General features: G+C 47.3%; 7 protein-coding genes across 8 annotated transcripts in view; 3 read left to right on the forward strand and 4 right to left on the reverse strand.

Annotated features, from left to right (window-relative positions):
• Positions 1–11,853, reverse strand: part of LOC131207143 (tight junction protein ZO-1) — a 41,711-nt gene extending 29,858 nt beyond the window's left edge. Inside the window, exons 1-3 of the mRNA XM_058199753.1 lie at positions 11,457–11,853; positions 6,698–6,749; positions 54–675 (exon numbers count right to left, since the gene is read on the reverse strand). Of these exons, the coding sequence (XP_058055736.1) occupies positions 54–675; positions 6,698–6,749; positions 11,457–11,853 (1,071 nt within the window). The remainder of the gene's footprint in view (positions 1–53; positions 676–6,697; positions 6,750–11,456) is intronic.
• Positions 11,854–15,180: 3,327 nt separating this feature from the next.
• Positions 15,181–17,366, forward strand: LOC131212655 (maternal effect protein oskar). Of its 2 annotated transcripts, none has more exons than XM_058206594.1 (4): positions 15,181–15,389; positions 15,477–15,913; positions 16,022–16,118; positions 16,179–17,366. In XM_058206594.1, the coding sequence occupies exons 1-4, from the start codon at positions 15,281–15,283 to the stop codon at positions 16,685–16,687; spliced, it is 1,152 nt and encodes a 383-aa protein (XP_058062577.1). In that variant the 5' UTR covers positions 15,181–15,280; the 3' UTR covers positions 16,688–17,366. The 2 variants fall into 2 exon arrangements, with proteins under 2 accessions (XP_058062577.1, XP_058062578.1); XM_058206595.1 differs by having other exon boundaries at positions 16,025–16,118.
• On the reverse strand, positions 16,766–19,296 carry LOC131212654 (uncharacterized). The gene is made up of 5 exons (XM_058206593.1): positions 19,254–19,296; positions 18,841–19,168; positions 18,715–18,765; positions 17,698–18,649; positions 16,766–17,628 (listed from the first exon to the last, which is right to left on the reverse strand). Coding segments are annotated over exons 1-5 (1,413 nt in total). The 5' UTR covers positions 19,256–19,296; the 3' UTR covers positions 16,766–17,548.
• A 479-nt stretch (positions 19,297–19,775) lies between these two features.
• On the forward strand, positions 19,776–20,995 carry LOC131210648 (abasic site processing protein HMCES-like). The gene is made up of 2 exons (XM_058203926.1): positions 19,776–19,884; positions 19,946–20,995. The coding sequence occupies exons 1-2, from the start codon at positions 19,865–19,867 to the stop codon at positions 20,931–20,933; spliced, it is 1,008 nt and encodes a 335-aa protein (XP_058059909.1). The 5' UTR covers positions 19,776–19,864; the 3' UTR covers positions 20,934–20,995.
• A 241-nt stretch (positions 20,996–21,236) lies between these two features.
• Positions 21,237–22,333, forward strand: LOC131209114 (abasic site processing protein HMCES-like). The gene is given in 3 exon segments (XM_058202103.1): positions 21,237–21,256; positions 21,324–21,412; positions 21,415–22,333. Coding segments are annotated over 3 exon segments (915 nt in total). The 3' UTR covers positions 22,221–22,333.
• Positions 22,334–22,342: 9 nt separating this feature from the next.
• Positions 22,343–23,137, reverse strand: LOC131209115 (translation machinery-associated protein 16 homolog). Its single transcript, XM_058202104.1, has 3 exons — positions 23,042–23,137; positions 22,893–22,978; positions 22,343–22,830 (listed from the first exon to the last, which is right to left on the reverse strand). Exons 1-3 carry the CDS (start codon positions 23,042–23,044, stop codon positions 22,371–22,373), a joined length of 549 nt encoding a protein of 182 aa, XP_058058087.1. The 5' UTR covers positions 23,045–23,137; the 3' UTR covers positions 22,343–22,370.
• A 290-nt stretch (positions 23,138–23,427) lies between these two features.
• LOC131209750 (epoxide hydrolase 4-like) overlaps positions 23,428–24,537 on the reverse strand; it is a 2,687-nt gene continuing 1,577 nt past the window's right edge. Inside the window, exons 5-7 of the mRNA XM_058202884.1 lie at positions 24,438–24,522; positions 23,957–24,365; positions 23,428–23,891 (exon numbers count right to left, since the gene is read on the reverse strand). Of these exons, the coding sequence (XP_058058867.1) occupies positions 23,707–23,891; positions 23,957–24,365; positions 24,438–24,522 (679 nt within the window). The 3' untranslated portion in view covers positions 23,428–23,706. The remainder of the gene's footprint in view (positions 23,892–23,956; positions 24,366–24,437; positions 24,523–24,537) is intronic.

A 24,537-nucleotide genomic window follows, 5' to 3' on the forward strand; every position in this document is an offset into this window, starting at 1 on the left:
TTCACTCGGTATGAGAGAGCGTCTGCCGATCTTAACTAAAGTGTAACACTTACCACCTTCTCGTCCTCGATCACCTGGTCCGCCAGCACCTCGATCGTATCGTTCAGCGAACGGTGGGCCTCATACGTGCGCGGCTCCTTCTTCGACTTGCTCCGGAACAGGCTGGCCGTTTTGTTCTTCAGATTCAACCTCCGGTCGGTGGTGCCGAACGGCGGCGAACTGAACCGTTTCGGGTTGAAGTACGAGTAGGCGGCCGATTCCGACTTTTGGAGTCGCTTGGTCGACGGTGGAAGCATCACCGTCGGCCTGGTGGCCGACCCCGTGCCATCCGTGGCGCCCGGATTGGCAGCCCTGTCGCTTTGGTTGTTGCTGGAGGTGCTGGTGCTACCGCTGCTGACGGTCGACGAGTTGTTGAAGTTGTTGTTCGACACGGCAAACTTGCTGTCCCCGCTCGGCACCAGCATCAGGTGGTTGTTGCCCGGGAGTGTCGCCTTCACCGGAAGCTGCGGAATCGGTGGTGGTAGCTGGTGGACGGCACCGTGACCGCTCGCTGCCGAGATGAGTGACGATCGACGCGAGGACACGACGTTGTTGATCGGAGCGGTCGAAGGCGTTGGAGTGGCCGTTCCACAGTAGCTGGTACTTCTTCGCGAGCGATTCGAATCGATCGTATCCCTGTGGTTGTGTGAAGAGAAAAAAGAAGTAAATTCATTAGCGTCAGGACTTTCTTGTAAAACATATTTTGACGATTGTCCCAAGAAACCACTGCCTCCGTGGCATACCTTTTCCGAAGCTGTGGGCTACGGAAAAACACCGGACTAATGGGCACGAAGTAGCCCAACTGGGAAGGACCTCCGTCGGGTGGATGATAAGTTCCGATAGCCGCCGCGGTAGGTATCGGCGTCTCGTCGTTACAGTCGTCGTCGGTTGTAGTCGTACTGGTGGTCGCATTGTTACGGTGGGACTCCTCGTCAAAGTCCTCACCGTCAGGTATCGAATTTTCGGGCACCGTGTAACAGGAAAGGTTCGAAACGGGCCGACACCCCGGATACTCGCACTGCCCGTAGCTCGTGTACATGCGCATATGGTACTCCATTACCTCTGGCACTGAGTTTAGCAACTTCAAATATTTATATCACTGCTTAATGTAATGAAATCAAACAGTTTCGTAAAAGACACGTCCCTAGCGGTGACCATTACACGATCTACGCCCATCTGACGCTCGATCGGTGCTAATGCTGATTGATGCTCGACGATCTGAAGCATACGCCGAAGATGAAATCGGTCGATCTGAACACGCAAAGGAAAACCCCGAGACGGATTACCTCGCCGGAACAACGGCCAAACATTGCTGGCCAAGCGAAACGGGCCACAAAAAAGTACCACCCTCGATCAACATCCGGCAGAACATACACAAAAATGTGGCAAACCCAAAGCGGAGCGGATTTCTTACCAAAGGAAGGCAACTTCACACGCCGCAAAGGAATGTCCCTCCGGTTCTCATTTCTTCGCTCTTCTTCGCTCTTCTTCTTCGCTCTCCTGTTGGATGTTTAAAAAAATGGTTACTTCCATCGCTGACCCATCACTGGCTACACATTGATGGCATTTTTTAGATATTTTTCGCTCTTTCTTGTCACATACAGCGTGCGACATACCGCAAAAGTCGCTTCCAGAAGCTGGCCACCGGATGAAAATGGGATGTTTCAAAAGAAGAAAGTTAAACTTTTTAAATCACATTTCAGAACGTTTCCAATCAAATCGCCGTATCGCAGCCCATCTCTCTACACGTGGAAAATATCTCTCATGGAAATCAATAATTGCCTTCCACACAGCGTGGGAAGTTGCCACTTTTCATACCAATCCCAGCCGGAAAAAAAATCATTAATCGATTTTCACCACTTGTTTCCGTACGTTTTACTTTTGAAACAAACACGCCGGTGGGGGCAATATTTCAAAACCGAAAGTAGCCCCCGATTCGGCACGGTGGTCTCATTTTCACTGGCACTGCCGAGATTTTCCGAATGAAAAATGAACCCCACCACCCCAAATGTGTCGAGTGTGCCGAGTGCTCGTTGAGGTCACGCATCGGAATTCATCGGAAAAGCATGAAGCAACACACGGATCCTATCAACCGTCGCGCATAATCGAACCGACCAGAGCTAGATCACGAACCCCACGAGAGGCATCTTCACGCTGAGACCACAAGCATTAGCAACAAACACGCTGGCAACAATAAAAATCAATCGCACCGGATCCGTCTGTCCTACGCAGGCCGTGATCGATCGGTTGCCGGCGATGGGTGATGGCTACCGAAATGGGTCAGCCGGGCCACGGGAAGCAGGAAGAAAGCGAACTAGCGCCAACTGAAAACCAATATTTCACTCCGTCGCGGCGTCCTTAAGCTATGCTCCAAAGATGGGCGAATAAAAATATCACACAACTTCCTAAAAATAATTCCATTCTACAGCCAGCCCTCGACGGACGGGCGGATTAGGGGGCGAGATGTGCGAGGGGCCGTAGGCCACCAAGTGGCGATGGCTGTTGTTGTTGGCTACTGGCCGCATATGGGATAACATGTGGACCTACAGCAGCGACCGCAAACCTACTGCCACCGATGACGGACTGGGCCGTTAAAATTCTTCACGAGAACGCGTGGAGAGTACGAAAAATGTACGCCGAAGAAGTTAACCATCAATTTTGTGTTGCAAAATCGGCACGGAACCGAATATGTAGAATAAACTTAAATCAACAGCTGCAAGGAAGTAACATAATAAACTCTTTCCCACGTTCGATGCAGCGTGTTCAGCATCGGATACAAATTATCACCAATAGTTATGGCTCATTCGCGCCAGTAACTCTCGATGACATACTTTTCGACACCAGTTCATCTCGTGCCATTGAGCACAGCCAGGAGGAGCTCAAAGCCAGCTGTCGGTTGTGCCGCGCATCGTGCAAACCTTTTTCCCTATTTATAGACAAAACGGCGTTGCCAAATTGTGAGCATAAAATTATTGCAAGCAAGCATTGTTGATGAGCAATAAACAAAAATTAAAGCTAATGCTGAAAATCAGTGCTGACCACGGCGCAAACACCGGTGGCTAGTGCAAAGACCAACGGACCAGTGCACAAGTCTAACCCTTCCTTACTTTCCATTTTCAATGGCTAAGTTGTCGTGTCTACGAGTGAATGGCACGTTGCCTTCACAAACTGGCGGATGGACCTTGTCCTGCCGCGGTACCAACTACATCAGGGCCAACTGAAGCGTGCCCCACTCGGTGGCCGGTAATGGATGACTGGGTTAGAACATGATTATGTTTTAGACGCGGATCATCTTCGTTTTTGCCGGTGGCGCTTACAACACCTCTTCCATCCATCAGCCCAGTGCCAGGGAGCACTTGTTGTTGCAAACGGCGCAGGTTGAGGTCTAAAGACGCACCGCGGCACTGGTAGCTAAATATAAACATTTCCTGTATATTCTGAATGCAAGGGACACTTAAGCGCCAGGTTCTTGAAACACACACCGGACCCGCCGGAGAGACCACTTTACACAGGGTATGCGTAATACACGCATGGACTACTTCCATCGGTGGCTGTCGGTTCAAGTGTAGCGATCTGTCACTTTTAATTTCAGACATTATTCAAAATAAAACCTACAACTTAACCACACAGAATGACACTGTGTCCAAAGGATGGACCAATAATCTGCATATTTGCGGGCAGCTGAGAATAAAGAATACTGTTTTCTTTAAAAAAAGTACCAAACTGGTTGCCCTTTTTTAAGCGATATCTCTCAGTTGATCCACGGCACTGCACACGCTTCTTCGGCCAGGCTTGATTCACGGAAATACCCCAATCACGCTTATTCACGGTACACTCCGCAACCGGCAGGCCGGCGAAATCACTTTCGCACCACCGATGGTGGAGGAACGGGAACGGGTTTCCTTCTGTCTGGCGACAAAAATACACTTTTTCCGTCTGGCGGCGAGTCTTTTAATTTAGCCTCCTTTTTTCATTGTGTGTCGCTTTTTGCACTTCTTTTTCGCAAGATCCGCGAGGATCACACCGATCAATGAAAAGGAAAACAGCACCGCCAAGCGGTCAACAGCACTGGTCCATTTGAACCTGCGATTGCTAGTTTACGGCACGTTTCAGCAGAGCAGCAGATAAACGTCAAAAACGCCCGAAACTACTACAAGGATCGAGAGTGGAGCGTGTGGCGCGACGTGAATCTTCCGTGTTCTGGGAGACTCAAACTGCAACTGGCCACAACGGGACGTTCGGAAAGAAATGCGAAGCTCGGGCCAGTATCGGCCCCGAGAGAACGATGTGGCCAGCCAGTAACAAAAACACGGTAAAGAACCATCGCATGGCCTCTTTCGCGCGCCCGAGAGTGAATCTCTTAAACACACACCCGAAACACACCCCAAGAAAAATGATGATCATCGCTAGACCATGTGTTCTAATTTAATACGAGCGGCACCGTGGCGGCATGTCGTGAAGCTGTCACGATCGCGACGATAATCTTTCTCTCGTCGTCACAACGGCCAGTGAACGACGACGTGAAGTGTGAATGAATTGCGAATGAACGGCGAACGCGAGGACAACCCGCGTCACAGCCACCAGTCTAGTGAGAGGATCATCTCACCGAACGATCGTCTAGTATGACGAAAGTTACTAATCGCTCAAGTTGCGGATTACTAACGAGATTAATTATTTAGATTTACGGTAGCATTATTACGCAAATCAGGAAAGGATTTCTTCTCGCTTCCTTGCAAAACTAGGTGAAAGAGGTGAAAGATCTTTGAACCTTACACAGCACTTATGAGTACAATAACGTGCTTCGTTGAGTTCATAATTTACAGATGATCGTAAAGTAATTATTTAATTTGTTGGTGCATTCATCAACAACCTGTGCCTTGTTACCGTCAACGGAACGGAATCGGAAAAAATGTCTTAAAAGCTTATCGTCCCATCTGAATTGAAATTTACGACTGCAACGTCCAACATAATTGGGGGGCAATTAAGAATTGGTTCCCACTGCATGGAAAGAAAGGGTGCGCAAGGTAAACGGAGGTTTCTAGAAACAAATTGTTAAAGGTAGTTATTTTTTGTAGCACATTAAACATTTAACTCGACATACTGATCACTTGGAAAAGAGATAGAACATGCTCTACAGAATCGAGATACAAAACATAAAAGAACAGTCTTTAATGTTTTAAAAAATAGACTGAATGAATCATCCGCGACAGACAAACAATCCTTCCAGAGCAGCTGTACCGACGCCGGTCCTGCACACTAAGTGCCCAGTTTGTCCCACTTTCGTAGTAATTGCGCCAATGAGAACTCCCATCCATCTTGTCCGCTCGATCTCCGGAGCACGATGAATGGAAGCAACATTGATGATCGAAACGAGTCGAAAAAAAAAGAACCAGCGCGCGTCGATAAATGGACGCGACGAGAGCAGCGCTCAGAAGGCACACAAGCGAGCGAGAAAGAGTGGTGGGGAAAAGGCAAACTTCCGGCCAGCCGACCGGAACACGGAAAAAAGTCATTAAACTGCAACCGATTAAAGTTTATTTACGGAGTGTGAAAGAGTTAAACCCGCCACAGGGTCGCTGCTCTACAGCCGCAGCCGTCTGTGGCTAGCACAGACTCAGACCAGGCGAGATGACCAGCCACCGGCCCGTGGGGTGGCTCCGACCGGCACCAACATCAATTTATGCCACATTTGCTGTGGAACGGCTTGCCGGAGCCGTGGGAACATTCTAACGCCCAGTCAGAACTGGATTTCTTTCCGCTTCGCCTAGAACCCTAGAACGCGACTCCGACGAAGCAGCATTCGGAGTGAGGTTTGCCGGAAACCTTTTAAATATTTGATGCAACACAGCCCGTGGTGAAGGCAAACGAGACCTGATGGAGTTCTTCAAATGAAACACGAGCCATCGCCCCCACCACACTCAACGTTCATCGCACCTCTTATCGCCCGCTGTGATGTATGTTTACCGGTGCTTCATTAACCTACATAATGTGGGCGATGATCGCCAACACCCTGTGGACACACAGTGCCATCGATTAGAATTGGGCTGGTTCGTGTGGTATGGGAGTTGTAACATGTTTTAAAAGGTTCGTCCGCCCCATTCAACGCAACATATGGGTTACGGGTTAAATGACCTCGTGCTCCGCTGTGGGCATGTGCAGCCTAAAGCGTATCAGATTGCACCGAAGGCAGCCACGAAACAGGTGATTTTTTTGTCCTTTAGCCCACCTTTAGAAAACAGATGGACCACCGCGCCGCCGATTATGCTCCTCCGTTGTGAGGTCCTTCCTCGCGGATAATGACTGGCGTGTGCATGAATTGATGTTGCGTGGCCTGCTGCGTGATTCCCGCGGAAGGGCGGACGGTGGGAACAGGACACGCCGGTTCCATATGCCGTCCTCGGTTCAGGTGGCATTTTCCATCCAACAGTGAGGAAGACCCACCGAAAAGGCCCTAGAAGCACGTACTGGAAGTTTCATGTTGCGGAAAGCAGTTTGCCAATCCAACAGGTGGCCCATTCAAGGTGGCCGTTCGGGGAAACATGTGGCCACAGAACGACGGGAGAGAAAAAGGGACGAAAGGCATCAAAGCGAGTCCTTTTTTCGTGTCATAAAACCGAGATGGAAAAACGAAACTTGCCACTGCCGTGCGATCGCTTACCTGCCGTTCTTGAGTGACGAATCGTCGTGCGTGACTCCCAATATGTCGTCACCTGCAATGAGAAGGGGAAAAGCTCAGAATCGTAAAGCCATTAAAGAGCGGGTGCACCGAATCGCCCGCATTCGCTAGGGCGACACGTAAGTAATGGAATGAAGCTAAACATAAGCCTGGTTCACAACCCCGCGGACCGATCACAACGCGGCAAACACCAACCGTAGCATTAGTTTGAAGAACACACCGCCTGTGGAAGCCAGCATTGGCTAAGCAAGAAAAGTAAAAGCGAATGTTGGGCCGACCGTTGGCCTTGAAGCGTGAGCGAACCGTGGCTGAACCGCGCACACATGCCTCCGCAGTAGTAGTAGGTAGTGTGCTAATGACACCACACAAGCAAACGCGCACAATGCCAAGATGGCATCAGCAAAAAGAGCAATAAAAAGAAAACAAGCATAAAAATCAACTCCAGCCACCGTCGAGCGGGCCAACCAACCGTGCACAGGCACCACCGAGAACCCTTCTCCGGCCAAGAAGATGCCAAGAAGTAAAGCGCGAATAATAAATTTTCAATTGTATTTGCTCGATAGCCGGAAAATGATAGTCCGTTGGCTTGGGAAAACCTCAGACTTTCCGATTATCTTTTCGCCTTAACAGTGACCAGTGCAGATCGTCGTGCTTGCTGACAAGATCAGTGTGCAGAACGGGCGGGCACCGAACGGCTCCGGAGCCGGAAAACCTTCCGAATGCTAGGCAGGAAGACGAAGATTTGGAGCTGACTTTTTTTTCTACCAAAACAAACTGTTTGCACCACCAAAACCGGAAGCAAACAAAGTAATGATTCTATTTCCACGATAAATGCGAGAAAAATGTTACAAAACACGGGCTAACTATGTTTTAATACCCAAACACGATGGGCGATGTAACACGAACGCAGCAACATGTTAATGATGAAATGGCATGGCGTGGGATAATGACTATTAAAACTACATCAAATATTATTTGGCGATTACTGGACGGTGCACATTGCTTTCAATGCTGTTGTAGAAAATATCTCGTGTTAAAGTTACAAAAAATCATCGAATTAGCTTTTTGGGAATCGGAGAACCATTGCGATGGGGTAATAAAGTGTGGAGCGTGATATCATAGCATTTCTTGGTTCACGTGAGTTTTCGGAGACCAGGCCGAGTACCGACATGCCTTTACGTGCCTTTTGCTTCAAGTGAACTCCCAAGACATTTTCCCCGTAATACATCGCATCGACTTTGAATAGAAGTTGAATGAAAACGATTGGAGAGGCGACGGTTCCTTCCCTTCAAACGATTACTGCGACAAGAATTGGCTTCTGTTTGTTATTCGAAAACCTTAATTCTAGTATTTTCGTTGGATGAAGTTTAACACCATGTGCTTTTTGTAATTAGATATGTTTACTTATTTACCTACTTGCGGTACATGCACTTAAATTTTTTCCGATTATTTCAATTCAGGTTTTCCAATTCCAGAGCGTTTAGCGATGCTGCCAATATCAATATAATGTGTCACAGTTGTCTAAACAATTTTAGGTGGATAAGCTCACGAACAATAGTTTGTGGTAGTTTTCTAAATATAGTGCAACGACAGTTTCCTCAGTGAACTGAGATGCAAAAACGCTTGGCTACTTGTAGCTCAAACAAAAAACTATCATCGGTACAAATTTGAAGTGGCTGTCATTTTCAGTTTAATTGATATGATTATCATAAGTTGTGTAACAGATACCTCTAAGACCAAACAATGGCTTTTGTGGCCGCCAATCCGATTGGTCGATAGAACATGCGAAAAATTAATGCTTATCGTCCGCTGCACGCGAAACCCTTCCTGTTCATCAATACTGTGATCGAAAATATGAAACTACACTCCGACACATAAAGCTCCCCGTGCCAACTGGATCCGCCCATAACAATGCACTTCGTCATCGATTGATTTATGTCGAAGGTGTGTCACTCCCCGGTCGCCTCTGATTACTTCGCTACTGTCCGACAGCATATGCCTCCCTGTGTGGAGTTACCACAAAACGATAGCCAAATGGCAACCCAGTCATCACCCAGGGGGGGCTGCAGACGATAGGGGCATTGCCTTTAATCATCCCGCTTGCTGCCCTTCCCCGGCAGACAGGGGTTAACCAGAGTTTACCCCTTTGGTTAGTAGCGATCCCCCGAAACCGAGCGCGCGGCGGTTCGTCAACGTGGGAAGAAGTCGTCGGGCGAGAAAGAACCTTAACTTCTCCCTCCGGCGTGCTTCTTCGCTCGGGCGTATAAAATACACTCATCTTCCAGTGCATACACACAACGCACACACTATTGGGCCTTCGTTACGCATGACCAGGCTTGCCGGATCGGGCCAGGGCCAGGCAAGGGTCTGGCGGGCCACACGAAGTGGTGTCGCCGGTCGTCTGTTTGTTCGATGTTTGCATACACAATGAGGGGCGCGATAGCGAGTGTTATGGTCGCGGTTCTGCCGCGACCTAAAGTGGCCACATGATGGGCGCGAATCGAAGCGGAACAAATGGTCAAACTGGCCCCCTAACTCTCGATTGCTCTCGGCTTCGGTCACTTTCGCTCTGCGCGGGAGTTAATCGACATTTTGGGTCTCGCCAAACCAGGAAAAAAACGACGCAAAAGTCGATGCGATGACAGAGGCCACAACTGGTGCGCGCTGTAATTGAGTTTGGAAATTGAATGACCAAAAACTTAATTGGGGCCGCACATCAAACGAGCTAGCTGCCCATCGGAAATTGGCCACGGCGCGCCTTGCACCGCACGGTTCTCATGGTCTCCAGGCGGGTGCGAGTTCGCGATGTCCGGACCGTAATCCAGATCTCCGACAAGCCGTAGAGCATCGAACGAAGAATTGTCACCTAACGAACTATCGGTGCCGTGCGGGAAAAAGAAACAGCCTCCCATCGTAGCACCGGGACACCGCGACGGGCTTCCATCATTAGCAAGGCTTCCTGTGGACGATGATCGAGGAAGCGTAGTTTTGTGTGTTTTTCCTTCACTGTATTTGTTACATTTTCATTGCCACAACGCCCGACCCTATGATGACTGGCCATGGAACGCTTGGAATCTGATGACGAAGGCGGCGAGCCGTTTCTTCACTCTCGTTCCTCTTTCATCCTTTACATCCATTTCCTGTGGCTGTGATCCGATCATTAAGATCGTCAACACCGTCACGCTCGTAGCGATCGTCCATTGGCCTCGGGCCGGTCGGCGGTAGGGTCTCGGGATTCTTGATTGTTTCTCCTAAAAAAGTCTCACGCGCGCGTTCCACACCAGGTTCTTCTTCGTCGGCGCTCCGAAAACCGCAGCCGCCAGACACTTTCTTTTCCACCGTCTGCAACACCGAAAGGCGATTGTTTTCCCGATTCTCTCAAGCCCACACGCCGCCGACAGGGCCATCTTTTCCCGCAGGCCTCCTGCTGGCTTGGACAACCGCTTCCTTGGCTGCTACCCAGCGGTAACCAGTTCCTGCAACCGTACTAATTAGTCACTTCCAGGCCAGGCCGTCACCGTCGTCTGCAATGTCCGTGCCGGCCGGTTGGCATTACCGGTCCTCCGGTGGGCATTAATTCTTCCTCTCACGGAACAGGCGATGATGCCGGCAAGCAACCGGTTCGATTCGGAGCTGCGAGGCGACGGAACCAGCCCAGAACCGGCGTGAATTGTTTGATTATTATGCAACCCACATATTCGCTGGCGATGGCTTCAATCTACGAGTGCTGCGCGATAACACAATCTTCGGCCGGATTCAAACACCCATCCCACCCGTCAATCCCATCCATCAAACGCGAAGGAATGAAGATATCACGGCTCGCGTTTTAACATATCGCCATGTGTTACGGTCGGTCCCCCATCGAACCGTTTGGGAGCGTTACAGTGCAAATTGCTGCCCGAAAGTACGCCGCCGGCACTCCATCGGGCATTGCTACAGTGTAGTGTGTTGTTAGTAGTTTTTGTTTTTTTCTTTTTCCTCCATCGGCACACAACTTAGGACAAAGTGTTCTCGATCGTTTGGACGCTTGAGCACTGTGTCTCGCTTTCACGGCCAGTGGGAACGGTATGTCCGTTCTGTTTTTCCATTCCCTTTCTTGAATTGTTTATGCTCATCATAGTTCCGAGTTTTATGCTGCCGTTGCTTCGCTCGCCGGTTTGTAAGTTGTTTATTTTCATCGCAAAGAAAACCCCTTTTCACCATCCGCTTCAGTCTCGGTTGGAATCGGATCGGGCTAACCGCCCAGTGCGGCCGAAAGGGGCTCTTCTGCCGGTTTTTTCTTGGCAACCCGAGCCGCGCCCAGCAGCGGACGTGGGCAACGTGATGGGAGAGCAGCGCTTAGAAACGTGTTAGAAAGCGACACAAGACAGACCCAGCTGGACCCCCCCCGGATCGCTTGTCCGATCTGGACAAATTGAAACTGAAAAAAAAGAATCGCCGGTGCTGAGACTGAAATTACATTCTGTAGAGTGGATTTCCAATCTACCAAATTTCCTGTTTCGCTGCCACCGAGGACGTGTAACCGTGGAAACCGCGGGTTCATCTTGTTTCATTTTCGCTTCACATCAACGACGGCCGGAAGATCATTTCAACCCGAGTCTCCATTATTCCAATACGATCGGACCAATTTTCACTGGCCGCTCGCTCGTTATTTACAACGCAAAATTGGCACACTTTTCCCCGGACAGAAGGCCACCCGAAAAGCCCAAAGTAACCTCGCGTAGCATACTTTCAAACCTACCGGCGGTGATGCTGGCGGCCGCAGTCGCAGCGGCAACAGATCCGGCGGCGACGGCGGTAACATCGTCGTAACCTTTGGGCTCTCCGCCGTCATCATCGTCATCGTCTACTTGTGAAAGTTTATCGTTGATCAGGTCCGAGATCAGCTGGCCACACTCCGCTTCGATGGCGTAGCAGAATTGCTTGAACTTTTCGAAGCCGCCACCGGCGATCAGCTCGATGAGTTGCTCGCAGCGGATCGACAGATCGTCCTCGATGTTCAGCTGTTCTTCCTGGCCCGCCGTTAGCACGCCGTTCTTCAGCAGCACCGCCGTCAGCCCCGTCCCCACGAGATCCCGCACGATCGAGAGCCGGTGACGCACCAAAAGCGATCGCACTTCACCCGTTTCGTCGGCCATTGTCGCACACACACCAAAGGCCAAACTCGATGCACCGAAAACTAACCCGCGGCCGGCAGCGGGAACGCGGACAAAACGCGAAACAGGACCTCGCGGCTCTGTTTGTAAACAATTTCCTCACTCACTGCTTCGCTTCGCGTACCGCGCACCGTGTAAAACGAGTTCCGACATACTTTCGCTCGACCAATTTCTTGTTGTTTTGTTGTGGTCTCCTTGTGGGAGAGCAATCGGATCGCGTAGATCTACAATCTCCCGATTCCAAATAATACGCCGAACGAAACGCACGCTTGAATTTTTTGTAACCAAAGGGTTACATCTGCCCGTAGAACAAAGCGTCAAAGCTAAATCGCGTTGGAACTAAAGCACCACTCTAGTTTTCAGCTTGAACGTTGTTATTGTTTATTTGTTTATTGTAGCGAGAAGTTTCAAATATTCCTTCTTGTTCGAATTTTAGTTTTTTAGACTCTGCACTTTCTGATGATGAAAACAAATTACTGGTTCCGGTGGCATTCAAGTTCAATATTGTGTTCAAGATTGTTTGAAAATATATTGTTTCCTTTTTGGTCAGTCTCGTATTTTCTAACCGCCTGTTTCGACCCGGCGTTCCCGCGTTCCCGGTCCCTGGTTTTTCTCCTTTCACTTCGGTTTTCTTCGGTTTACACACACTTTCACGTTTCGCACTTCGGGTTTTTTCGCCGCGTTCTTGGTCTCTGGTTTTCCACATGCGACTTTCGCCTATTTTTCTTTTTTCCGTATGACTTACGAACGGGAAAGGGACATCGACGCTAGAGCGAGATAACTGAAGATTTCTGGCTCTCTCTGTTTCTCTGAGAATCTCAACACGGTTCAACGTAACTTTGAGCCTTCGAACCTGAAACCTGATGACGAACCTAACCAAGTGCTCGAACGTCAATATCCAGCCCCGAATAAAGGCCGGTCTACACGCTGCGATCTGCAATGCAATATCGCCTGAAGTGACATCTCCGGAGACGTCATAAATGTCACTGCCGCGGGTGGAAATCTGAAGACTCGACATGCAATTTGTGAACAAATTTCAAACAAGTGCCAGTTTGTCGGTTGGACATGTTGGAATCAGCCATGGAAGCAACACTGTGTTGGTTTGCCTTACCATTGTGCTTTTCGGTTCTTCTTCTTCGGCACTACAACCGCTATGCGATCTTGGCCTGCACCAGAGACAATTGTTAATGTCAATTATCCCTGGTGCTATCTGTAACAGTTCGTTTTTTTTTTTTACGGGCGGGGTTGTTGGTCCCGCGCCAACCCCCCTTTGTCAGCGCCGGTATCGGGAATCGAAACCATGGCCGGTTGAGCGACAACCGATCCCGGGATTCGAACCCTGGCCAGCTGCGCTGACAGCGAAGAGCGTTACCGACTACTCTATCAGCGGGGGGTGCTTTTCGGTTAAAAAGCGAAAAAAGAACGTGCGAAGAGGTTACAGTGTCGAGGAAATTGCTTTTAAATGGCATCGTATGCCTCCGCCTTTTTATTCCGATCACTATATTTTTTATTTTTTAGTTGCCAAAGACATGGCAGACTTTCGTAAATTTTTATAAATTCAGTTACACACTTTCGCGAACGTTGACGAAGCGTCCAAAATATAAATAAGAGGTCAAAACAAAACATCAACAAGTCAACCGACAAACTGACCCTGTTTTGAAATTTGTTCACAAATTGCATGTCGAGTCTTCAGATTTCCACCCGCGGCAGTGACATTTATGACGTCTCCGGAGATGTCACTTCAAGCGATATTGCATTGCCAGATCGCAGCGTGTAAACCGCCCTTTACGCCTCGCGCGAGCCGTAAACGTTTTGACAGCGCCGCAGCAGTTTGGCATTAATCGTTAAAGTCAAAATCATTACGTTACGCTTGATGTAGCCCCACAGTTACAGGAAAATTTTGGATCGACCGTTTCGATTCAGAAGACTGCAATTTCCAGTACGATTTAGTAGATAGTAGATGATGTTATTCCAAAACTTTGGGATACACAATATTTTTAGTTTGGTTGTTGCGACGTATAAACAATTTATTTATTTTTATACTAACGGTCTCTAGTTTGTCCTAAATTCAAATTTTTTGAAAACCTGTATTTTTGAGCGAATTTTTGGTTTTTCTCCCATAATTAACTTTTCTCTCTCGTTTCTCTACGGTTTTTTCGACCGAGCGTTCCCGGTCCCTGGTTTTCGCTTGTAGGTTCGCAATTTCGATGATTTCTATTTTAACATTCGATTCGATGCGATGTTTTTTTGCGTTTGAAATTGCTGTTATATGCCAAAACTGTATTTTTTTTCCTAAAACTTACCTGAAATCGCCCATCGTCATCATGTAACTGCATTTTCTCCATTGGCCATCACCTTTTGTATTTATTTGTAGTTCTGTTTAACTTATAAACCATTATCGTATTGTTTGTCGCTTATTATGCAAGTTAATTCAGAATGCCAATTCAATTGTCATTGTTATTTAGTATTTAGGGTTGTAGGCTGTTGTATGTTTTAACGGCAGCACCACCAATTTGCACAGAATATCCTCCAAGGGATACTGTGTTGGCGAGTTCACGGTGCTGGTGCTGTTGTCGGACTTAAACACATTCAACTCCTTGGGTAAGGGAGGGTTTGCATCAGTACGTGGTATGAAAATGACCGATTGGGAGACTAGGGGAACCGCTGTTACCAAAAAGGGGGCATTTGGTTGTTGGTTGCTGACAGCGGGATATACAGTCGCATTTCCCGACTGTTTGAATGCAGCTTCCCGAACAAGAACAAGGAGATCAATCGCTGCACAAAAGTATAATTCCTCGCGACGAACTTTGGCGATAAAACACTCGTTCAATTTTGTTAACATAACTCATTTTGGCAACCAACGAACAAATTGCTGCACGAAAACGCGTAACGCGTAACGTCTGCAGATTTCGAAAGGCTCGTTGATTTTCCATCCGCACTTTGGCTTAGGAATGGGAATGGGTTAATTAGAAGAAAAAACTTGTTTGATATGAACACACAAAATTCGATCCACTTACAATCGATTCAAAACGAAAACTAGAGCGCAGGGCATGAATAGTGGCTCATCAGAAACGATTGCCACCAAACGATGGCCAAAAAGTTGCTTATTAGAAACCAGTTGCTCAGTACATATTTTCTATAAATTAGGCCGGCACCGCATCGATCCATAAACACTTGGCTCAATATCATTAGATTTGGATCTAAGCTTCCGGCGTTAGATGAAGGTTGCTCGATTGCCCACACATACACAGCGAACTGCCGGCACTATAAATTGGCCAGTCCGACCACGTTGCTGCCTTTTATCCGAACCTTTATCCGTTCAAGGAAGACCGCGGGTTGCATTGCAGGCACCACGTGTGGTGTTGTTGCTGTTAATATTGTGTGTGCTGTTTTAGTGACAAAATTCAGAATGGTATTACTAGAATCGCTTGAAAACAGTGAAGAACAATTGGCGAACGACCTGCGGAGTGTGATTATCACTCGCTCGAAGGAGGGCGCAACGGTTGATGAAATAATTGGTAAATTTGAAAGCAGCGTGCCAAAAGAAAGTCGTAAATCAATCATTGCGTTCCTTTTCTCCATCCTTTCCTTCCACCGATCGCTAGACGACTACTACGAGATAAATGGGACTCACTTATTGAATCTGTTCCACACCCGGAGTGCCCTGACACGCTTTCTAGTGGATTGGGCCGGGGCTTGGTGTTCTATGGAAGGATCTAACGGTGTGATCCTGTGGTATTGTCACACGCCAAAGACGAACCACATTGTGGAAACGATACAAACGCAACCGTCCTCGGTGCGAGCCAAGAACTATCGAGAGTACATGCCCAGAACCTTCCCAGGCGAAGGTGCTCCGAACGATTCGCAGACAGGCCAGGAACCTTTACCGAAGAGCTCCGAGAAACAGGTTATGTGGCGGACTCCCGTTCGCTACAATCGACGACGTGTACTAAGAAAAGAACGACGAAGGAAGTCGTATTCCGCGGCAAGAAAGTATGCCAAAAAGTACTGGGGCCTTCCAACAGCGGATGAACTTGACGTTGTAAGTATAAAATGCCTCGTTCTCTATGGGTTTCATATAAAAGTTGTGTTGTTGGTTTGAATTTTCGTTACGGCACTAACCAAACCTCTTGTATGCGGTCTTTTGCAGCAGAAGTACGGACCTTCTTTCCACAATCATCAGTTGATGGGTGATGACTTTTTCCTCTCCATAGCTAAATGGGATCTGGGATTCTCGTTTAAACGAGGTAAATGCTACTTCTTAAGCCATGATGATGTATTCCATAATGATTTAATGATGGTTGCAGGCCATAAAATTGCTATGAGCGGCTTGTGCATCTCCGGGCTGACGCTTTGTGAGGCTGCAAAAAGAGTGAAATTCGCCAGGTACATTGCTCCCAACGTGCTCGTGAATGTCGGAACCGTCGATCTGCTTCACGGTCGCCAGATGACAAATTTGATTGACGATTTCAACTCCCTGTTGGCACGGTTCCGGGAGCGCTACGTAGAACCCATCATTACGACGCTGGCCCCGATCGCAAATGCGGTTGCCTGCTCGTCGATGCACGAACGGTTGCTAAAATTCAACGAGTACATACGGTGCATCTGTCCGCGGTATATCGATCTGTGGAAGTACTTTGTCCATCCGGACAATTCGATACGTTTCGAATGCTACCAGCAAGAACCGCGTCACGTGACCGGAAGCAACAGACCGCACGTGTTTTGGAACCTTCTCGGTCGTCAAAACTTGTTGCACGAACTGGGCAATGAAGTTGCTGATCCAATATGCAGTGCCCCAGTGCAGACCAATGTCTAAGTGCCTTATCGCCGATCAGATTAGACGATTGCTAGCAGCTTGTTCTTTCCGATATCTTTTACATTTACTGCAGCCACATTGTACCAACAACACCGGTGTTCGTATTCGATTTTAAACTGTTTAACTTATCATTGTGATTAATTTTATAAGTTAATTGTTTCTTGTAATTCATACTATGTATAAGCGCTTAGTCAAACGTTGGACGTTTTACGCTAGCAACTAGATGCTTCGTTGAGTGGCACACGGAATGGCATCGGCTGGACGGTGACAGGGTGAGTTCATGGGAAGAACATTCGCGTTGCCCCCTAATCCGGACGATTGGCCAACGGAGAAATGTTTCTGGGAAGTGAGTGGTGCAGTTCGTTCGTGCGAAGCGGCAAGAGTTCGTCCTCGTCCGGATGACGAATTGGCTTGCCGCTTCGCAGACTACTGGGCCCAGGCGAAACATCACCACTTGCATGGAATGGCGAACCCGTCAAGCCGACGTCATTCGACGGGACCACAGTAACGGAATTCGTCAAAGCTGGACGCCGGCGTTCAACTTTACAATTGATCATGATCAATGTTCATACCAAACAGCATCGCCTCATGCGCATTGTGTTGTATATTTATGTTTTGGGGCCTTTTGTGAACGTGTATCTTTTTGTCTGAAAATAAATCTGCTTTAATGCAAAAACTATGCGCTTGGTAGATTCTACATTTTTCCCGCGCTGCTGAGGCCACTCCAGTTGATCCAGTTTTTATTGCTACCTATTCACTGGCACTAACAACGAACTGTACACGGAGGACACCTAAATGTCTCTGGCAAAGTAATCCGCTTGTGCGTCTGATTTTGACCACGCTTAGATCGTTTGAAGCGCTTCAAGTAATATCATCGATTGTTCTGATGCAGGAATGCGTGCAAAAGTAGTCTGCAATGTATCTATGGATGAACTTTTTGTCTGCGAGGTAAAAATGAAGAAATGATTGTTAATGGGCTTCCTTTTAGAAACGGAGTTCCTCACACTTACCTGGATACTGCTTCACGTAGATGATATTTTCGGCTAATCGTTTGGCGAGCTTTTTGAACAGATAACGATTCGCTATCAATCCCTCGTTCAGTGGCCTCATTAGCTCCTGTACAACCCACTTAGCTATCCGATGCCTGCAGCTGGCCACCAGCACATCGTTCAGCTCGATTGACGGACTGTACGGCCCAAGATCCTGCTCCTCCCCGTCGTCCTCACCGAAGAGCGATACGAAGCGTGTCCTTAGCGACTCGTAGCGTCGGTAATCATCATCGGCTATTCTAACCAGAAGACTCCGTAACTTCATGCGCTGCATGTGCAGCTCGCAAGGCCACAGACTTTGGCGCAGATCGTCTCCCAAGGCCGACATCTGCACCTCTTCGGCCAGTTTATAGCTGTTCAATCTGGGGCTTGGTTCAGCTGCGAGTATACTGCTTTCTTGTTGATTATTGGTTACCTTCGGAGTGTCACACTTCTGTATCTCATTGATGATGGCTCTCACTTGCTCCTGATCTTCGCTCCATTCGAATATGTTCATTGTGTCGTCTTCTGGCTCAAACATTGCCTGCAATTCTTTAATTATTTCATCGTCCAGCGCTGCGCTGTTCGGTTGCTGAACATTAGCGGCACACAAATTATTATCGGCAGGTAATTTTGGTGGTAGTGCCAATGTAGCACGGCCAAAAGGCTCCTTCTTGTCGAAATCCTGTCCGTCAGTGAGCTTTTCTTCGTGAATGGAGCGACTGCTTTCAAATTTACCAAAAAACTCATCCAAACTAAGCGGCGCTGTGTGTTTCAGAGCATTATGCTGACTGTTTGCTGGAGTTCCAACACTGGCATCCGTTTGCACGCCGACGTGACACTGTTCTCGCTTTATGGACGGTGGCTTAAACTTAACGTCCACTATGTTCGGATGCAACAAACCGTCTGCTGTCTGCTTGCGTATTTCTCCAATCTGCATAAAGAAGAATATTTGTGTATCGGTAACAGGTCGGAGTACATGCACATTTTTATGCTTACCTTCTTCAAAACGTACTCCCTGTAGAGCGATGTGATCATGCAAGCTTGCACCTAGCGGTTGGAAAAAAAGGATTGGATTTCGTTATTTGTTGCGCGTCGTCAGCACTAGTTCTATATGTTTCTCACGGCTCGTATTTCGATCGTTTCTGCACACTGCCGCAGCTCGTCGTCACTGAAAGGGTTGTCGTTGTGATTGCACGTCATAATCCACGAGCGATAGTTCTGTTGTAGCAATTGTTCCAGGTAATGCAAATAGTGCTGTCGCACCTTCGCCGACAGCCGGTGTGCCGGGATCTGTATGTTTTCAATCAATTCTAACGGATCAATTTCTGGTGGCGAATAATCGTGCTCCAGCACATTCGGCAACTTTGTTAAATTAGAATAGGAATCGAAGACGCTACCGCGGTAAGCCAGTTCGTAGGGATCGATGTCGCCGCAGTACTGCTTACTGCACCTTAGGAGAAAAAAAAGATAAACGCTGGTCAGTCTTTGCTTACACTGCACGTTTGAACCACCCAGTTTATCATTTGCGCTTTTACATTTTAAATCGTCCGGCAAAATAGCCTCACTTTATTGATTAGCTGCAATATTCGAACGGAAACGGAAGGCGACAGAACAGTTGTTTACAAACAACGCATTCCCCTTCACATTTTGCCGGCCGTCACTGGGAGGCCACACGAAGCGTAAAAACTAGCATAAAATTAATTTGTAATGCCAAATCGTTTACGCTTCGTGTGTGACAGCAAAAATATAAAAATGAAATTTCAAACGTGTTTACATTCGTGTTTTTGGCCCGAGAAAACAAAAATAGAAGAGAAATAAATTGATTTGTGAATATTTTTTTCTGTTTTTCTAGATTTTGTTGCTATTCCAGCAAACAATGACTTACATTACTTACAAAGCGTATGCAAACAGTGTTTGCGCTCGATTTTGCGGTCGGGTTTGCGGTTGGCCGGCACATACACGTTTAGAAAGAAGCGCTGCAGTTTGGCATTAATTTGAAATGCCAAAAACATTACGTTACGCTTCGTCTGGCCCCGCAGTCACATTTTGGGCGACGCGCAATAAAAAAAGCATTTTTCGTTCCTCCGTCGTGCGTTGTTTTGATCGAAAGCGTTAAAATTGAACGATAAACGAAAATTACTCAAATATGTGCGGCCGCACGTGCTTGTAAGTGCTACTACTACTTGCTACCACTGCTTTGAACTTAAATTACTGTTCCCGTTCGAAGGACACTGGACCCACAGGAGTTGGAATGTTGCTGCAAGTACCGGAAAACGGCAGAGAGCAAACCGAAACTCCCGCGTTATCGCAACGAGTTCAACTGCGGCAAAAAGTACCAGCCGTCTTTCAATGTAGCTCCAACCGATGTTACACCGGTTCTGGTGTCGGCCATTCACTTTGATGAAACGGCTGATTCAGCCGACCAATTGTTGGTCCCGATGATGTGGGGCATAGTGCCTCGCTGGCACAAGGGTGACTATCGGAAGCACGGTCTCACAACCAATAATTGTCGACTGGAGGGTCTAGCTTCCTCCAAACTCTACGGTCCGCCACTGGCCGCCGGACATCGATGCGTGATACTTTGCGAAGGGTTCTACGAATGGCAAACGGTTCGGCCAATGAAGTCCTCCGAGCGTCCTGCCTTTTACGTTCACATGCCACAGGACGAGAAAGTGAAGGTGGAAGACAGAGCAACGTGGGACTTGGCGGATGGCCATTTCAAACTGCTGCGTATGGCGGGCCTGTTCGACGTATGGAACGATGAAAACGGAGACAAGCTGTACAGCTACACGGTAATCACGTTCGAAACAAAGGGTCAATTTGCCGAAATTCACCATCGATCGCCGGCCATCCTCGAATCGGACGAGCAGGTTTCCGATTGGCTGGACTACAAGCGTGTTCCTGCAAAAAGAGCTCTAACCATGCTACAGCCTTGCCATGACATGCGCTGGTATCGCATTTCAAACATTGTGAACAATTCACGCAACAAATCAGATCAGTGCAACAAACCTATGCAGGACTTAAAGCAGGTTGGCACAAGCCCAAAAACGACGCCAAAGAGCAAACTAATGCAATCGTGGCTGATCGTTAAGAAAAGAAAACTAGATGAAACCGACGCAGGTGAAGAGAGCGACCGCAAAGACAATGTGAAATCCATTTCAGATTCGCACCCTTTGGGGAAAAAACCTAAAACTGATGAAAGTTTTCAAAAATAACAGTGAAACACAGCATATATTAAGTTTGAATTACGTCTGCAAAGTAGGCAGTAATACATCATTTAAAATGGGATTATACATAACTTCATGTGCTTTATCTTATATCTTATCTTATAAACAGCTTAAAGATAAGATAAGATCAAGTCCACTAATATGATTGAAATGATGAAAACAACGAGATAGCTCTCCAAGTTCATCAATTGGCTTACCTTTATCATTAAGTGTGCACTTGCATTTCTAAATCGCGAAACAGTTCCAGCACTGGTTTCATAAGATTGGATTGTTTCTAAAAAATCAAAAAATATGTGCGGTCGTATGTGTTTGTTAGTATTTCAACGTAATTATACAATTGCATACCATTCACAACTCAAATTATTGCTTTTCGAGCAGGTTCCTCGATGTAGAGGAGTTGGAAGATTACTGCCAGTACCAAAAAACGCGCGAAAGTGAAGTGGAACCCCCGCGTTATCGCAACGAGTTCGCGGCAAAAAATATCAGCCGTCTTTCAATGTAGCTCCAACCGATGTTACACCGGTTCTGGTGTCGGCCATTCACTTTGATGAAACCGCTGATTCAGCCGACCAATTGTTGGTCCCGATGATGTGGGGCATAGTGCCTCGCTGGCACAAGGGTGACTATCGGAAGCACGGTCTCACAACCAATAATTGTCGACTGGAGGATATAGCTTCCTCCAAACTCTACGGTCCACCTATGGAAGCTGGAAAACGATGCGTAGTTCTTTGTGAAGGTATTTATGCCTGGCAAGGACAACGTTTCAAGAAAGCTCATTCCAAAATGGGATGCAAGAGACCAGTATTTTACGTGTACATGCCACAGGACGAGAAAGTGAAGGCTGAAGATAGAGCAACGTGGGACTTGGCAGATGGCCAATTCAAACTGCTGCGTATGGCGGGCCTGTTCGACGTATGGAACGATGAAAACGGAGACAAGCTGTACAGCTATACGGTAATCACGATCGAAACAAAGGGTCAATTTGCCAAAATTAATCGACGGTCGCCGGCCATCCTCGAGACGGACGAACAGGTGTCCGATTGGTTAGATTACAACCGTGTCCCCGCGGAAAGAGCTTTAAGCATGTTACAGCCTTGCATTACCATGCGCTGGCATCGCGTTTCGAACGATGTGGACAATTCACGCAACAAATCAGATCAGTGCAACAAACCTGTGCCGGTTTTGCAAATGTTTGCCAAAAAGCCAATAGCCACTCCAGAGAACGTGCTCATGCTATCGTGGTTGAGCAAAGCAAAGCAAAAAGGGACTTCCTGATTTTTCTCTCCGAACAGTATCCATTGTACCGCAAAAAGTAAGGTGCATTTTATGTTGAGATTGATTTATGCCTGTGAAATATGTCGAGAAATATAATGGAGGTAACATTCCGAAACGCCATATTAAGTTTCACTTTATCCGAATATATTACTACGATTCCGCCATCTGTTGATCATTATTTGTGGACTCATTGTTCACTGCCTTGGATTGTAGCGTTTTTCTTGACACAAACTTTAGGGCAAGGTGCTGAACAGTCGCTGCATCTCCATTCCACTCCTGGAACAGCTTGAAATGATCCGCATTGCACAGGTCTGGAAGCTCGATCCCACCACCAGCGAAATGCTGCTTCTCCGTGTCAATCGTCGTCCGAATGACCGATTCCCGAGAGGCATGTTGGTTTATGCGGTGCTTTCCGATCGATTGCACTATCCTAATTTGTTCCAGTTCTTCATCAAACCGCTGTAGGTACTGGTCGATCAGCTGTTCGTATTCGATCGGCGTAATAGGTTGATCTCGACCTTCCACCTTTTCTGCGAACCACGCCAGTTTCATGCCAAGAATGTTTGCCTTGGCCGCATGTCCCAGTTTTTTCTTTTCTCGGTTGCTGATCCTGAAGCGAGTTTTAGTGTAATTATTTGATTCCTAACTACGCTTGAGCGCTAACTTTCTTACTTTTTTATCTTCCGGGCTAAAGCTTGTGTTTTTCTGCTGTTTGGATGCTTGCACTTAGCCAAACCCTTCAGCACCGTTTGTTTGGGCTGCAAAGGAACGCAATCGAGGTAAGTAATATAACGAATGGGGGAATATTAGGTTGGATTTACCATCTTGCAGGCGGCGCAATACGAAAAGAATCCTTGGCGTAATTTCGGGATTGGAAATGTAAACACATCGGAGTTCCCGGCAAAATATGGCTCTTTCTGTTCATGCAAGAAAATATGGCTCTTTCTGTTCAAAATAGAGAAAATTCCCGGTTCTGACAGCTGTCAGTGATAGCAAAGTGCTGGAAACGCCGAAAGGTATGCAATTTCATGTCAAAACAATTTTATGTGAGAACTCGCCGTTAAGTTGATTAATTTTGCTACAAAACTTGCACTTGTCGTATGTTTCTTGTAGGCCAAACTATTTAAAGCCTGCATTTTACGTTTTTACGTTGTAAATTAAGTTTCTAACTCAAAAACTCAGAGTACCTATCAAACGAAATGTTTTATTTCAATATGCAGTTGCTGGAATGGACACAAGTTGAATGTTGAATCTGTTTCAACTTCTATTGTACGGTATAAAATATTCATTCACTTTATAAAAGCTTAAACACGCATTCACTCACACAAAACGCATCAAAACATACACATACAGGCAAAGGTCAATAACTTAAAACCACAATTTTACACAGATCACCGACGACGTTAGCTTGCCTTCGATTGCCTAGGAGCAGTAATTTAAGCAGTTTGGTATTCTATTTAATCTGTTCGAACAGCTTATTTAATCATCATCCTTTGATCATGAAGTTAGGAACACTGTTCAACGGGTTAGCGAAAGCGTACGTTTCTCGCAGATTGTTGCCCAGTTTAACGGTGTTGTTGGCCACCGATCCGATGCCGCCAAACACACGGCCTACCAGGCCTCTCGATGGAGTGGACTGCATTTCGGTAGGTTTCTGGGAGTACTTTTTACCTGCAAATGAGGGGAATTAAAACTTTACTAACTACACGGCGGAGATCGTTAAGCCGAATCCATACCGATGAGAAACCTCAGCACAATGCTGTTGAATTCTGTCGCCATTTCCTGGTGCGGTGCGCGACCGGACTGTTCGATGATTTTAATCACCACGTTCTCGCAGTACTCCGAACTCTTCACCACCGACTCCAGCTTGTAGAATCGATCGTCGTTGCCAGCGATGATCAGGCAGGGACACTGTATGATCTCACCGTCTCGGACGCGGTAAAATAGGAAGTTCCGGTAGTAGTTCAGTGGGCCGCGCCAGTCGTCTGTTTGGCTGTAGCTGTACTTGTACGCCTCCATCACGTTGTTTGTAACGGTTCCGTTCGCTCCGGTTTGATACATTTTCTCTTTGGCCACATGCGGATAGCAGCGGCGCAGTACCCGATCGGCAGAGTGCTTCAGTTCCATTTCTGGCAACATCGGTAGCTGGGAATTAGTGGCGTGTGATTATTCATCGTTCAGCTTTTCCTTATCTTATTGAACACCGATTACACCTACTTGCACAAACTCCAGCCAATTCCGGTTGAAAGGAGAGCTTTTCGGCAGATTATCCCACAGCAGGTTCGGGTGTGGAGTAGAAACGCTAACAAATTTATCG

This window comes from Anopheles bellator, chromosome 2 (genome assembly GCF_943735745.2).
Source record: "Anopheles bellator chromosome 2, idAnoBellAS_SP24_06.2, whole genome shotgun sequence".
Classification (NCBI taxonomy): Eukaryota; Metazoa; Arthropoda; class Insecta; order Diptera; family Culicidae; genus Anopheles; species Anopheles bellator.